A 16,546-nucleotide genomic window follows, 5' to 3' on the forward strand; every position below is an offset into this window, starting at 1 on the left:
GAATGAGAGAGATTGCTAATATATTTTAACAAAAATGTGTATTACCTTAATTAAATACTTAGGAGATTCTAATAGCTCATATTTTATGAAAACTTAAATATATTCTAATCATATTGAATTGATTCTCCAAAATTTTGGTAATATTTGCAATGAATATCGGGCATTCCTTTAATTGTTCTCTCAGGAATAGTTTTGTTAGATTTCAGGGTATTGTAATCAAAAGTGGTTCTTTGGTTATGATTTTATAGTTGATTGTAATGTTGACTTGGAAACATTTTTATGTGTCTTTTTATTTAGATTTGTATAAATGGTGAATGTGTAGAATCAAGAATAATTAACAATCTATCAGTTACTTGTTCACGGAAGTGCAATGGACATGGAGTAAGTAGCAGTGATTTATATTTCCTCTAATTACATCTATTTTGGACACTTTTCAGCATCATTCATTTTTTCAACATTTATTCAGTCCCTACTATGTATCAAGCCCTGTTGTGTCTAGCTTCAACGTAGAGCTGAATGGTTTACTAACTTCAGTAGCCATAGTCAGTTTTAGAGAATGGTAGCATTAAATTGCTGATGACCTAAACAAATATACTGTTACAGGTGGGTATTTTTCAGAAGGTGTTAAATATTCCAATAAATGTATCAATTTATTCAAAAAGGGAAGACAATTTTGCCGTAATTCCTGTGTATGTGAACAAATAAAGGTAGTTTCTTTTTGCTCTCACAAAAATGTTAAATTAATAAATTGTACTTTCTTTGTGACTCTGAGATATACCTAGAGACAGCTGGGCAGAGATAGATTGAAAATTCATGCAAATGCTTTTGTGAAAACTGAATGAAAGCTACTTGTCTACTAGAATCTCACAGAAATGTTCCAAAGTTGTTATAACTGACTCATCCAATCAATCTGCTATAAACTAATACCTTAAACAATAAATACTCGGTTTATCATTTGATAATCCAAATATCAAACAACCTTTGGTGAATCAACTATCAGACAAACATTAGATAACTGACCTAGGCAAATTGGCTTTCCATGAATTGCTTTTCAGAAAAATGACAAATCCAAAATCTCACAATGTAAGATGTTTTCAGGGTAGAATGATAAAAAATCAAATTGTGGTATGTTATTAGTATTAAAACCATAATCATTGAACTATCTTTTTCACCTGTGAAATGTCTACCTACTTATGATGCTTTATTGCAGTTTATTCTTTAAAATGTGTGTTTGTGTACTATATATATTCAGGAAGTTAAAAAATTTTCCATAATTACAAAAATGTTATAACATTATATATGTGATAGATTTTTAGTACTGTTTTTTTGTTTTGCTTTTCCAGTCTTTCTCTTTACCCCGCACCAGCCTCTCTGCCCAAACCTACATTAACAGTCCCCCCATATTTTCTTATCCCTTAGTTTATTCCAGGTTCATTTAATCAGGTACAGGTTATATGTCCATATACTTATAAATTAGTTAATAAACTATAAGAGCCTAAACTCTTGCCTGGCAAATAGTAGGCATGCAAATATTTGCGGAAAGAAACTATGTACATTTATATAGATGATATATTCGTATAGATAGTTTCTGAATCTAGCCTTTTCATTCAATAATACCTAACTTAAATCCCTCCAACTCAATAGACATTGTTTAAATAAGAATCCTGGTACATATGTCCTTGCAAGCTGGTACTTATATTTCTGTGACATAGAGGACCAGAAGTGTGACTGCTTGGGAAGGGTATATGTTGTTAAAATTTTAATAATAGATTTGTTACAGCCAGATTGCTTTCCCCAAACACTGAAACACTTCATATTTTAAAGGAAGAAACTACTTCCTTTCTCTCATCTCTACTCTTATCCTCAATCCCCTTGAGCAATAAATGCTATAAACATTACCTTTGAACACCCTTAGCATGTCAAATGAAACTTGTATGGAGGCTAAATTTGATTTTTGCAACAAGGCAACTTTGTTACAAAAGTTGTTAACAATCCAAGTTTTCATCCCTTCACGTACCTGGATATTATTTGTTCTTTTCTTCCCCCACAATAGCAGTATTATTTGTTCATCAAAAAATACCTGGGAATCTTAGAAATCTAAATTAGAGAAAAAAAAAACCATGCTTATACAATACAGAGATAATACTTCCCGTCAGTTTTGTTTCATTGTCTGTGTATGTACACGTATAAAACTTTATTATTCCTTCATTCAACAAATAGGCTTATGTGTATGAGTATGTAGATTCATTCATTCACTTGTTCATTCACTCTTTTTTTTTTTTTTTTTTTTTAATATGGAACGCTTCACGAATTTGCATGTCATCCTTGCGCAGGGGCCATGCTAATCTTCTCTGTATCGTTCCAATTTTAGTATATGTGCTGCCGAAGCGAGTACTCATTCACTCTTTTAACAGACAAGAATCAGTATTTTGTGTGAAATGTAACAGCATGCTTTATTGTTCCACTCAAAGCATTTTTTTACTCCTAGAGATCTTTCCATGTTTTGAAACATTACATTTCGGGAAATTATATAACTTTATTTATTTTAACCATTCTTTTATGTTAAACATTTATTATTAGTTTTGGGTGGGGTGCATCGGCCGGGAATCTCCTGCATGGTGGGCGAGCATCCTACCACTGACCCATCCATGCATCCAAAACATGTCCTTTTTGATTCTTCACTATCACAAAAATGTGCCTTGATGGACAAGCTTGTATACAAATCTTTACGAGCATTCTTATCTCTGTAGGATAGATTCCCAGAAGTGAATTTACTGAATGTAAAGGGGAAAACCCTTCAGGATATTCACCGAAATTGCTAAAATACCTTCCAGAATGTTTTATAAATGCTCACGTGGTGATAAACATATGAGAATGCCTCTTTCACTTACTCCTCTCAACTCTAAACATTATTACATTTTTAATCTTTGCCAACTTAATATGTGGGAGAAGTTCTCCATTGTAGGTTTAAAGAAACGTTCCTTGATTTTGGTGAGATGGAACATGTTTCCATGCTTTTAATAACCAGGCGTTGATCAGAGAATTATCTATTCATGTGTTTTTGTCCACTGGGCTTTAATTTTTCACATTAAGATGTGGTTCTACGTATATTATTCATTTGACAGATGTGGTTAGGGGCTACTTGTTTTATTTTTTTATTGACCTAAATATTCTTGCACCAGTAGGATGTGTTTTAATTTATAGCAATTGGTAAAATTAATTACATGTTAATATTTAATATGTAAAATATCCCAGTTCTTGTGTTTAAAAATATTTGGACTAATATTACCAATTTATTCTTCAGGATAAAATTTAGAATCATTTTGGCATTATCCCCCAATTTTACAACAGGAATTTTTGGTAGAATTCCATAATAGGCATAAATTAAATTGTGAAGTCTTTGAAATCTTTATTTTGTAGATCCTTTCTGTCTTGGATTATTAATTCAAGCCTTTGTTACTGTTTCTCAGGAAAGTTTTATGGTTTTTATCACATAATATTGCATACTTCTTAAAAGTTTCCTAGGTAGTCCATATTTTTGGTTGCTGGTGTGAGCAGGTTTTTTCCCCAATATATTTAGTATTTAGGAAAATTAATGATATTTGCATATTCGTTTCTATTCAGGCAACACAAACAAGTTTTAGATTTATCTTTAGTTGTCCAGCCCCATTTATGGAATCAGCTACTCTATGAGAAACTGGTACCTTTGAAAAGAGAATAGTATTCAAGATCATAACTTGAACTCCAGAGGTACATATTATATATACATATATATATACATTTTTTTTTTCTTTTTTTGGTTGGGGGGAGGGGTGGTGCATGGTCTGGGAGTCGAACCCGGGTCTCCTGCATGAAAGGCAGGCATTCTAACCACTGAACTACCCATGCACCCATATATATATATATATATATATTATTTTTTTTTTACATGAGGACTTTAGGTATAATGGAGAAATGGTGAAGCTACTTTCTACTTTTGTGAAAAAGTAGACAAATTAAGCTTTTCCTATAAGTTTGTCGATATTTCTGGCTTATGATAGCGTACCTGGATCTTTAATTACACTCTTGCCTTAAATAAGTAGAAAAATGGTTAACAATGCAGTAAGCGATTGTTTTCAGACATTCAGTAGCAGTCGGCACAGGACTTTGTTTGGGAAGAGAAGGATGATGAAGGGTACGTGCTCCAGGTCGCCCTGGCTTTCTTCCTGAGGACACTTGTTGGGTTGCAGTGCTGTGAGTAAGATCCCAGGCTGAGTACCACAGGCACACAGGTTGAGGAGACAGAAAACAGAATTCCAGGAGACTGAAGTGGGTGGCATTTATGAAGGAGATTTCAAGAGAAGAGGCAACAATGTGGAGAAAGAGCTCCAGAAATTTGCTTAGAGGTGTGCATGAGTCTACTAATGAATATGAAGCCACACAAGAGTGGAGTGAAGATCCATAAGATTAGGGAGAGAATGAGGGAACTGCAAGCTGAACAATTATCAGAACTCTCAGAGGACCAGGAGACATCTGAGTTATGATCAACCAGAGTGAAGAGTTCTCCCTGAACCCTGGGAATCCACTAGAGATCCCATAAGGGTCATATTTTGCTAGCACCACTAAATGGACCACAGAGAAAAGAATATTCTAAATTTGCCCCCATGAAAATTTAAAAATAAGCTTGATTAAGCTGATCACTGAATAACTTAAAACTGCCTCACAGCAGTAAGTATAACAATCTTTAAAGGAAAACAACACAATCCAGACGTAATACTCATAATATCTGGCATAAAATAAAAATGTAATAAACATGTAAAGGAGGGGAATAATAATACCCATACAAGCAGAAAAAATTTAGTTAATTGAAATAGACCCCCAAATAAAATGATTAGCTGTTAAAAACTTTAAAAATTATAGAAAATCTCAAAGTTTTTTTCCAATAAATATAAGAAGAAGAGAAATGGAAGCTATTAAAAAATGGAATTTCTAGAAGTAGAAAATACCATACCCAACATGAAAATTTCCTTGGATGGGATTAACAGCAAAATAGATGTTGCAGAAGATAATATCAGTGAACTTTAAGATGAAGTAATAAAAACTATTGAAACTGAAGCAAAAAGATAAAAAAGGCTAAAAATTGAGCAAGACGCCCAGTGACCTGTGATAGACTATCACTGATTTAGAATGTATGTAGCTGGAGCCAGAGAAGAAGAGAAAGAGGGGAGGCCAGAAACATTTTTAACAAAATAATATTCACGATTTGATAAAAGCCATAAACTCACAGTTCCAAGAAGCTCAACAAACCTCAAACTGGAAAAACATAAAAAAATATACACACAAAAGCACATCATATCAATTTATTGAAAAGCAACAATAAGGAAACGATTTTAAATGTGGCCAGAGAAGAAAGGCATATTATGTCTGAAAGAAAAATGATAAGAATGACATCAAGTCTGTCAGAAAATATTAAGCTAGGAAACATTTGCATGACATCATTTAAGAGTGAGTAAACACCGTCAATCTAGTATTCTGTACACAATAAAATCTTTCAAAAATTAAGAAGAGGAATTTTTTCAGATATTTCTGAGAGAATTCATTGCTATAAGATTTGCATTAGAGGAAATATTAAACAAATTATTCTGCTGGAAGAAAAATATGAGATGGAAGCCTGGATCTTCACAAAGGATGAAGATTACTGTAAGTGAAAATTATGTGGGTAAATGCAAAATAATTTAATTAAAAATTTTAAATACAACTGACTGTAAAAATCAACAGACTAATGTATTGTGGTATTTATAATATATTTAGACAAAGGAGTTTGTCCTTTCTATTGTTGTTAATATCCCATTATGCGGATACTACACTATTTCTCCTTTCACGTACGGATGGACATTTTAGTTATTTCTAGTTTTAGCTGTTATGAATGAAGCTCATATGAATATGTTTTCACAAGTATTTTTGTGGACATATATTTTCATTCCCCTTGTGCAAATATCTAAGAGTGGAATCACTGAATCATATGATAAATGTATATTTGTAAGGAACTGCCAAACTGTTTTTCAAAGAGGTTGTTTCATTTTACCCTCTTATTAGCAACACATGAGAGTTCCATTTTTTCACATCCTCACCTACATTTGGAATTGTCAGTTTTGTCAATTTTAGCCCTTTAATGATTCCATAGTGAATTTTCCTGATTAGTAATGATATTGAGCATCGTGTGCTGTTGAGCAATCATATATCTTGTTTTTGGAATTGTCTTTTCAGATTCTTTATCCCTTTTTATTGGGTTGTTTGCGTTATTGCTATTGTTATTATTGAGTTAAATGTTCTTTTTATAGTTTAAATATTGATCTATTGTCAGATATGTTTATTTATTGTACATAATCTTTCCCAGTCAGTCATTTCTTTTTTCAGTTGTTTTTACAACATCCTTTGAAGTGCAAAAGCTTTTAATTTTTCAAGAAATGCTGTTTCTCTTTTTTCCCCCATGATTGGTGCATTTTGTGTCCTATCTAAAAAGTCTTTGCCTACTCAGACGTCATGAAGAGTTTCTCTTTTGTTTTCTTCTAGAAGTTCTATAGTTTAGAAATAGACAATCCAAAATTACAGTTAGAGAGTTCAGTAATCCTCGCTAAGTGACTGATGGTAACTGAGTGACACTGTCAGCCTACTTGATGTAACTGACATCTATGGGGCTGTATACCCCCAAAATGAAGGATACATTCTTTTCAAGGGCACTATAATATTTATCAAGATAGATCATGTTCCAGGCTATAGAAAGGTGTCAATAAATTTGAAAGTCATAGAGAGTATGTTTTCTGAAAAAAGTGTAACTGAATTAGAAATCAGTAATAGATTTCTAGATAGTTATTGAAAGGTAAACAATACGGCTCTAAAAAAACAAGGAGTAGAAGACAAAATCACAGGGCAATAGGAAAATATTTTGCACTGAATGATCATAAAATGCAGCATATCAAAATTTGGGGGAAGCAGATAAAGTAGCACTTAGAAAGAAATATATAGACTTAAATCCTTATAGTAAAAGTAAGAGTCCAAAATCAGTGATCTATATTTATGCTTTAAGAGATAAGTAAATGAAGAGCAAATTGAGCTCAGTAGTTAGAAAGAAAAAAATTTTTCAATGAGAAGAAATTGATGGAATAAAAATAAACATTGGGAAAAATAATGAAAACAAAAGATGTTTCTTTTAAAGTATCAATAAAATTCACAAATTCCCATGTAAACTGATGAAAATAAAATAAGACACAAGTTACCAATATCAGAAATTGAAAATGGATGTCTCAGTACTGAACCTGCACACGTTAAAAAGATAAGGGAATATAACCTGAGATGAAATGGACACATTCTTTGAAAGAAGCGAATGTACAAAAGTCATTTTAGAAGAAACAGAAAATCTCAATAGCCTAACATCTATTAAAGAAATTTGTAATTAAAACTATAAGGAAAACTCCACATCCATATGATTTCATTGGTGAATTTTATCAAACATTTAGCAAGAACTAATAACAATCTTCCACGTGCTCATTCAGAAGATAGAAGACAAGACTTCTCAATTTATTTTATGAGGCCAGAACTTGATGAAGATATTATGAAAAAAAGAAAACTGCAGAACAATTTCCCTGTTGAACACAGATGCAAATTTCTTAATAATATTAGTAATATATAAGAATTATGATACTTAATGATCAAGTAGGATTTATTCCAGGAATATATGGTGTGCTGGTTTGAAACTATTATGTACCTCAGAAAAGCCATGCTTTAACCCCGATCCAAACTGGCAGGGCAAGACCTATTGTTTAGGGTGGGAAACTTTGATTAGACGCTCACCACAGAGCTGTGGCACACCCAGTTGCGGGTGTGACCTTTTGATTAAATTACTTCCATGGAAATGTGTCACATCCAAGTGTGGGCGTGGCCTTTTGATTAGATGGAGATGTGACTCTGCCCATTTGGAGAAACCTCAGATGCAGACACTTGAGAACAGCTGCTTCGGAGCTGACAGAGACATGGGTGTTTGGAGATGCTTGGAGTGCTGACAGAGCAGATGCCCAGAAATGGGCAGAGTCCAGCAGATGTCGCCATGTGCCTTCCCATGAGATGCTAAGCAAGTCAGAACCCAGAATTGTGTCCTGGAGGAACTTCGTGAAGGCCCACAGATGCTTAGAGAGAAAACCGCTGGCATCAGAAGCTGCAAGCAGCAAACCAGGAGCAAGGACCAGCAGATACCAGCCACGTGACTTCCCAGGTCAGCCTTCCTTGAGCCAAGGCATCTTTCTCTGGATGTCTTAGAACTGTAAACTTGTAGCTGATTAAATTCCCTTTTTAAAAGCTGTTCCATTTCTTGTACATTGCCTTTTGGCAGCATTAGTAAACATACATATGGTTTAATATCTGAAAATTAATCAGTGTAATTTTGCGATATTAACAGAAGGAGAAAAACCATACGTTCATCTCAGTAAATGCAGAAAGCATTTGACAAAATCAACAGCTATTTATGATAAAACTGTCAGCAAAGTAAGAATAGAAGGGAACTTCTTTAATCAGGTATAAGACATTCACAAAAAGACTAGCGCTAGCATCATATTTAGTGTTTTTTTTCCTAGACTGGGTACAAGGCAACTTTGTCTATTCTCATCATTGTACTGGAGCTTTTAGTCAGTGCAATAGAGCGCACTAAAAGATAAAGACTGGGAAAGAAGTAACAGTGTTTTTATTCTCATAACATGATTATGTAAGTAGAAAATCACAAGGAATCTACAGGAAATTATAGTACTGATTAGTTAATTTATCAAGGTCTAGGATACATGGTCATTTCCAAAATTCAATTGTTTTTCTGTTTACTAACAATAAATAATTGGGAAAAGGAATTTTTTAAAATGTCACTTAAAATAGCACCAAAACATGAAATACTTAGGGATAAATTTATATGTGCAAGACTTGTATGCTGAAAACGATAAAAGAATTGCTGAAACTAAAGAAGACCTAAATAAATGGACAGTTATAACATGTTCATGAGTCAGAAGATCCAATAATATTATGTCAATAATCCTCAAATTATATAAATTCACTGTAATTCTAATCAATATTCCAGCAACCTTTTTAATAGACATTAGCAAGCTTATCCTAAAATGCATATAAGAATACAAAGGACCTAAAATAGCCAACACAATATTGAAAAAAAATACCAAAAGTTGGATGACTTACATTACCTGATGTCAAGATTTACCAAAAATCTACAATTATCAAAACAATGTGGCATAAGGATAGACTTATTGGTCAATATAAATTGAGAGGTATTTCATGTTAGGTCAGGGGAGGGCCTCTGAAACCAGAATGCCTGGGTTCAAATCCTGGCTCCATCACTTACTAGCTGTGTAACTTACAGCAAATACACCTCAGTTTCTTCATCTATAAAGTGGGGATAATAATAGTCCCTGCCTCATGAGACTGTTGTGAAGATTTAATAGATTATCTCTATAAAGTGCTTAGGATACTGACACATAACAAGCAAAATAAAGTGGTTGCTATTAATTTATAATTAATTAGAGAACCCATAAGTTCCTAATGTCATACTGTACATACCTGATGCCTGCTAGGAATAAAAGAAACATTGGTTAAAACGCAAACAAACAGGGTGGTGCAGTGGTGGCTCAGTGGCAGAATTCTTGCCGCCATACCGGAGACCCGGGTTCAATTCCCAGAGGCTGCCCATGCCAAAAATAAAAAAATTTTTTTTTAAAAAGCAAACAGACAAGTAACTCCTGATCCTGATTAAGGCAGTGGTATGGTGGATGTATCAGTCAGGGCTCTCCAGAGATTGTAAAACAATAAGATATATGTAGGTATTTGTGTGTATGTATGCATATATGTAATATGCTAATGTATGCATGTATATCTATTTATGTATTCATTTAAATAAATTTATTATAAGAAATTAGCTTATGTAAGGGCTGGCATATCTGCACTGGTAGGGCAGGCTGGAGGCTGGAAATTCTGGTGATAGCGATGTTGAATTCTTGACTCTGAATTCATTTGTTTGGAAAATGTAGGAAGGATTGGAGGGGGGAGTCTTGAGTCAGAATTCCTTCTGATTTCTGAAACCCTATCTTCTCTCTGTGAAGACCTCCGACCGATTGGGTGAGACCCACCCACATTACCGAGGGAGATATCCTTTACTTAAAAGGCAACTGGCTGTAGATGCTAATCCCACCCTAGCAAATACCCTCACATCAGAAAATATGTCCGTGTTTGACCAAACGACTAAACAGACACCCTAACCTAGCTAAGTCGGCACATACAGCTAACCACCATGAGGATAAAATGCTTAACAACCGGACTGCAAAGTCCTAATTTGCAGGTGTGAGCAGTTCGAGCTACTGACATAATGTCACAGAATGTGGAGGTGGGAAGAGATGTGCACAGTCGGCTCTGGGAGCCAGGGCTAGTTGACTCCGGCTCACAGTTGGAAGAGCCTCATTTTCCTGAGAATTTGGGGTATGCGTTTTTGAAATTATACACTATATTGGCAGGTAAACTGTGAAGGTGTTAGATGTCCTTGATGCAAATATTGTGAGGCTTACTTTTCAGCTGTTTTTTTTCAATCTAAGAACACAAGCATTTGATTTGTAGAAATACTTCTAAATAAATCACATAAGTAAAATCTCACTAGGTGAATATGTAAAAGTAAGCTCACTGATCCATGTGATCATTTCACTTCCTCTGAAAGAATATTTAAAAATGATTATTTAATTTTTTTAAATGATCCTAGGTATGTGATTCTCAACAGACATGCCATTGTCATCAGGGCTTCAGTCCTCCAAATTGCAGCGCATCTGCTAGATTGTCTGAGAAAGAGGGCAAGTACCTATCTCTTTATACATATATTTAATAAAATTCTCAAGGTGCTTTCCTTCATGAAAGGAAATTTAGAGTTCTTCTACTTAAAAAAAGATTAATATTTGTAATTAAAACTCATCAAACTTTACTCAAGGAATGGGAACCAAATATGTCTTCTTACTCTTGCTTTCTTTTCTAATCTTAACAACTCAAATATGACTGAAGCAGACAGTACTTTTTAATTTTCTCTGTACCAATATTGATTTTCTTTCTTAATTATCTTTCGACCTGTTTCCCTTCTATGTGTGAGCCTGTCATTTTGGCTCTACACAAACACTTACTGAGCAGCTACTCTGTGTCTAACACTACTACTGTGTTTCCAATACAGATGAAATAAAGGGAATAGAAGACAAGTTTTTACTGCGAAGGTTTTGAGTTTCAGTGAGAAAAAATGATATAAGTTGCTGCCAAAGAGATGACAGAAGGGATGCTAGCACCATGTTCTGTTTGAGCACTATAACTTGAGTTTGTTTCATTCATTATTTAGCAAAGTTTTATTGAACTAATAATATATGCCACATGCTGTTCTAGGCACAGGGGGTGTAGCAATAAGCAAAACAAAATCCCTCTCCTTTTGGTGCTTAGATATGTTTTATACCTAGGTACTGAGTGCTAACAAGTGGTAGATATGGTTAGAAATCAAATCTGAGTTTTATGCCAGTGTCCTTTTAGTAGTGGCGTAATGATATGTAAAAATAGATCCCCAATGTCAAAAAAATCCAAAAGTCCTCATGAAGGAAAACAGGATATGCATAAATGCAGTAAAATTCCTGTCATAATGCAAATTTGGGTAAACTTGCAATTAATTACATGGACCCTATATCATTGACAATTTGGACCTCTTGTAGCATTAGGGTGGGATTTTGCTTGGCTGCTGTGTAATGTAGAAAACTTTGAGCAAGACGCATCACCTTTCTGAAATTTGGTATCCATGCTTTTAGAAAGAAAGGTTGTGGAGATAATTCCATGTATTATTGTTCTATTACTATTTTTCTATATTCATTGAATAACAATAAAGTTAAGACTATTGTAATCAATTTCCAGCAACTTACAAGTAAAAGTAGAAAGCTTAATTTTTTTCTCTGACGTTTTATGTGTTTTTGTTTGTAGGTGCAATCATAGAGAGAGTTTTCAGGAAGGTTGGAAAGACCTGGTGGCTTCTAGGTTCCTACATTTCTTTACCTATTCTTGTTGTCGCAACAATAATAGCTGTGAAATGGAATCATGTGAAAAAGTTTTTCACCAAGGAAGAGGAATCCCTAAGAAGCGAGTAAATTGAATTTCTATTCTGAAGTTAGACTTTGGTCATACGTAAGGCAGTAGGATGAGCAGCAGCAAAGAGTTTTAACAGGGATTTTTAGTTCTATATCAGCATCTCATTTATTTGTGTGAAGTAGTTGTTAATATCCCCGTTTTTAAAGATGTAAAAATTTGGGAGCTACAGTTTAAACAACTTGCCGGACTCATTGTCCTCATACTTGAGAGAGGAAGAACTGAAATGTATCCAGATCTATTGTTTTCAAATTCTAGTGTTTCTCAAGTGTAATCTGGGAGTCACCTATAGGAAAAGCAGCAGAAGTATTTATTACCCCCAGCACTGGTTTCCGGGCCCTACTATAGACTTAATGAAATATTTCATTATGTAAGAAATAATGCCTCAAATAAGAAATAATTTCTGTCTCATGTAAGAAATAATTTAAACAATATTATTAGGGTAAAATTTTCAGAAGGCAAATTTATAATTTCGTCTATAATATATTTTTATTTTTAAAGAAATATTTTGACACAAAGGCACAGAATAAGGTGACAGACAGCCATTTGTCAATGTACCTTCAGGCCACATCCATCCACTGCAAATCATGAATACTGCTGTCAAAAATAACCAGTGTACAAATGTCTATTAATGTCCCTGATTTCAGGTATATACCTAACAATAGGATTGCAGAATCACATGGCAACCCATACTTAGCCTCCTGTGGAACCACCACACTGTTTTCCAAAGAGACTGCACCATTAATTGGTATATGTCTCTCTCCATATCTTCTCTAGTGCTTTACCTTTCTGTTTATTCTTTAAAGTGTTATTCATATACCATACAATCCATCCCAAGTCTTCCAATCGATGGCTTCCAATACAATTACTTAGTTATGCATTCACTACCACAATCTATATGAGAATATTTCCATTTCTTCCACAAAGAAAGAAGAGGGAAAGAAAACTAATAAAGAGAACACCACCACCAAAAATCCCACACCCCTCCATTATGGTCCCCTCTTATTGACAGTTAGCTTTGGTATATAGCTTTTGTTACAATTAATGAAAGATAACTTCAATGTTACTGCTAAGCATAGACCCTGGTTTGCATTAATTGTATCTGTTCCATACACCATTCCATTTTCAACACGGTACGATGGTGATGCTCACTTGTTATCCCTCATGTAAAAACTTTCTTATATTTGCACATTTAATCACCATTGATTTTTGCTAAGTTATACAGTCCAAGTCTTTATCAACTGTTTTTCCTTCTGGATCATATATGCCCCAGCCTTCCTCTTTCAACCATACTCTCACTCAACTTTGTTCATTATACTTACCATAATGTGCTACCATCTCACAGTATTGTGCTATCCATTACTGAAACTTGACAACCAGTTCTGTTGAATGTTCTGTACTTCTTCAGCATCAAGTGTCCATTCTCTATGCTCTTTCTATCTCCTGATAACCTGAGAGTATGCTTATTAAAATCAGTTCATATTAGTGAGACCATACAGTATTTGTTTCTAGCTAATTTTACTCCACATAATGTCCTCAAGGTTAATTCACACCATTGCATATGCCATGACTTTATTCCATCTTACAGCTGCATAATATTCCATTGTATGTATATGCCACAGTTTATGCACTCACCCATTGATGGACACTTGGGTTGTAAACATCTCTCTTGGAAATCGTGAATAAGGCTACTATAAGCATTGGTGTGCAAATGTCTGTTTGTGTCCATGTTTTCAGTTCTTCTGAGTATATACCTAGTAGTGGGTGTTGGATCATATGGCAATTCTATACTTAGCTTTAGGAGGAACCAGCAAACTACCTTCCAGAGTGGCTGCACCATTTTACATTCCCACCAACAGTGAAAAAGTATACATATTTCTCCATATACTCTCCAGCCCTTGTAGTTTTCTGTTTTTTTGATAACGGCCATTCTAGTAGGTGTGAGATGAGATCTTGTTGTGTTATGACTTGCACTTCCCTAATATTAGTGAAGTTGAGCATCTTTTCATATGCTTTTAAATTGTTTGTACTTCTTCTTTGGAAAAGTGTCTTTTGCCCATTTTATAATTGGGTTGTTTGTCTTTAAGTTGTTGAGTTGTAGGATCTCTTTATATATTCTGGATATTAAGCCCAAATCCAGTATGTGATTTATGAGTATTGTCTCCCATTGTGTTGGCTACCATTTAGTTTCCTGACATGTTCCTTTGATGCAAGAAACATTCAATTTTGAGGAGACCCCATTTATCTATTTCTTCTTTCATTGCTCACACTTGGGTGTAAGGTCTAGGAAACTATCACCTATAACAAGATCTTTAAGATATCTCCTTAATTTTTTTCTAAAAGTTTTTTGGCCTTAGTTCTAATGTTGAGGTCTTTGATCCATTTTGAGTTAATTTTTGTATAAGGTGAGAGATGGAGGTCTTCTTTCAGTTTTTTGAATATGGATATCCAAGCACTGTTTGTTGAATAGACTGCTCTGTCCCAGCTGAGTCAACTTGACCACCTTATAAAAAATCAGTTCCTGAAATGAGAAAGTCCACTTCTGAACACCTAACTTGATTCCATGGTCAGTAAATCTATCTTTATGTCTTTACCCTGCTGTTTTGACCATGTAGCTTTGTAATATGTTCTAAACCTTCTACTTCATTTTTCCTTCTCAAGATATTTTTAGCTATCTAAGGGCTCCCTGCCCTTCCAAATAAATTTAATTATTGGTTTTTCTATTTTTGCAAAGTAAGGTGTTGGGATTTTAATCAGTATTGCATTGAATATATAAATCAATTTAGATAAATTGGCATCTTAACTATATTTAGTCTTCTAATCTACCAACACAGTATGTCCTTCCTTTTATTTAGGTCTTCCTTGATTATTTTAGCAATGTTTTGTAGTTTTCTGTGTATAGGTCTTCTTTGTCCTTGGTTAAATTTATTTCTAAATATTTGATTCTTTTGGTTGTTATTGTAAATGTAATGTTTTTCTTAATTTCCTCCTCAGACTGTTAATTACTACAGTATAGAAACAGTACTGATTTTTGCATGGTGATCTTGTATCTTGTCACTTTTCTGTATTCATTTATTAGCTCTAGTAGCTTTGCTGTAGATTTTTCAGGACTTTATTACATATAGGATCATGTCATCTGCAAACAATGAAAGTTTTGCTTCTTTCTTTCAAATTTGGATGCATTTTATTTCTTTTTCTTTCCTAATTGCTCTAGCTAGAACTTCTAGCACATGTTGTATAATAATGGTGACAATGGGCATCCTTGTCTTGTTCCTGTTCTTAGAGGGAAAGCTTTTAATTGTTTTACATTTGAAGTCTAATTTGTCTGATATTAGTATAGCTACTCTCATTCTTTTGTGGTTATTTTTGCAGAAATATCTTTTTCAACCTTTCACTTCCAACCTATTTTTGTCCTTGGATCTAAAGGGTGTGTCTTGTAGACAGCATATAGATAGGTCCTGTTTTTAATCCGTTCTGCCAATTTATGCCTTTTGATTAGGGAGTTTAAGCTATTAACACTTAATGTTATTACTATAAAGGCAGTACTTTCTTCTAACACTTTTTCTTTTGGATTTTATATGTCATATCTTATTTTTTTCTTTCTTTTTACCTTATTCATTACCTTTACTGATAATCTTTATTTCCACTCTCCTTTCCAAACTCTTTTTTCTATCTTTTCCTATCTGCCTATAGTGTTTTCTTTAGCTTCTTGTAGAGCAAGTCTCTTGTTCACAAACTGTTTCAATGTCTATTTATCTGTAAATATTTTAAGCTCTCCCTCTTTTTTTTTGGCATGGGCAGGAGCCAAGAATTGATCCCAGGTCTTCAGCATGGCAGGCAAGAATTCTGCCACTGAATCTCTCCCTCATTTTTGAAGGACAGTTTTGCTGGATAAAAAATTCTTAGTTGGCATTTCTTTTCTTTCAGTATATTAAATATATTACGTCACTGTCTTCTCACCTCCATGGTTTCTGCTGAGAGATATGCGCTTAGTCTTATCAAACTACCCTTGTATATGATGGATCATTTTTCTCTTACTGTTTTCAGAATTCTCTGTCTTTGACATTTGAGAATCTGATTAGTAAGCGTCTTGGAGTAGGTCTGTTCAGATCTATTGTGTTTAGGGTATGCTGCTTCTCTTCTTGGATCTGTACTTTTATGTCTTTCATAAGAATTTTCAGTGATTATTTCCTCCACTACTCTTTCTGCCCCCTTTCTTTCTTCTCCTTGTAGGACACCCATAACACGTATATTCATGCACTTCATCTTATCTTTCTTTCCCCTGAGACCCTGCTCACATTTTCCCATTCTTTTGCCTATCTGTTCCTTTGTGTGTTGGAGCACAGATTTCTGTATTCTAGGTCACTAATCCTTT

At 34.2% G+C, this 16,546-nt stretch overlaps 1 protein-coding gene and 2 non-coding genes across 10 annotated transcripts in view; 1 reads left to right on the plus strand and 2 right to left on the minus strand.

Moving 5' to 3' along the window:
* ADAM32 (ADAM metallopeptidase domain 32) overlaps positions 1–16,546 on the plus strand; it is a 155,943-nt gene that overhangs the window by 121,559 nt on the left and 17,838 nt on the right. For 6 of the 8 annotated variants that reach the window (XM_077152538.1, XM_077152539.1, XM_077152541.1 and 3 more), the window contains 3 exons: positions 298–381; positions 10,772–10,859; positions 12,010–12,165. In XM_077152538.1, coding sequence (XP_077008653.1) covers positions 298–381; positions 10,772–10,859; positions 12,010–12,165 — 328 coding nt within the window. Of the gene's footprint in view, positions 1–297; positions 382–10,771; positions 10,860–12,009; positions 12,170–16,546 lie in introns of all 8 variants that reach the window. The other 2 variants (XM_077152540.1, XM_077152546.1) reach the window with 1 other exon arrangement.
* Positions 2,289–2,395, minus strand: LOC143678394 (U6 spliceosomal RNA). Its single transcript, XR_013173206.1, has one exon. It is a non-coding gene; the product is annotated as a U6 spliceosomal RNA (small nuclear RNA).
* Positions 3,817–3,888, minus strand: TRNAE-UUC (transfer RNA glutamic acid (anticodon UUC)). Its single transcript has one exon. It is a non-coding gene; the product is annotated as a tRNA-Glu (tRNA).

The sequence above is a fragment of the Tamandua tetradactyla genome, chromosome 3 (genome assembly GCF_023851605.1).
Source record: "Tamandua tetradactyla isolate mTamTet1 chromosome 3, mTamTet1.pri, whole genome shotgun sequence".
In the NCBI taxonomy this organism is placed as follows: domain Eukaryota; kingdom Metazoa; phylum Chordata; class Mammalia; order Pilosa; family Myrmecophagidae; genus Tamandua; species Tamandua tetradactyla.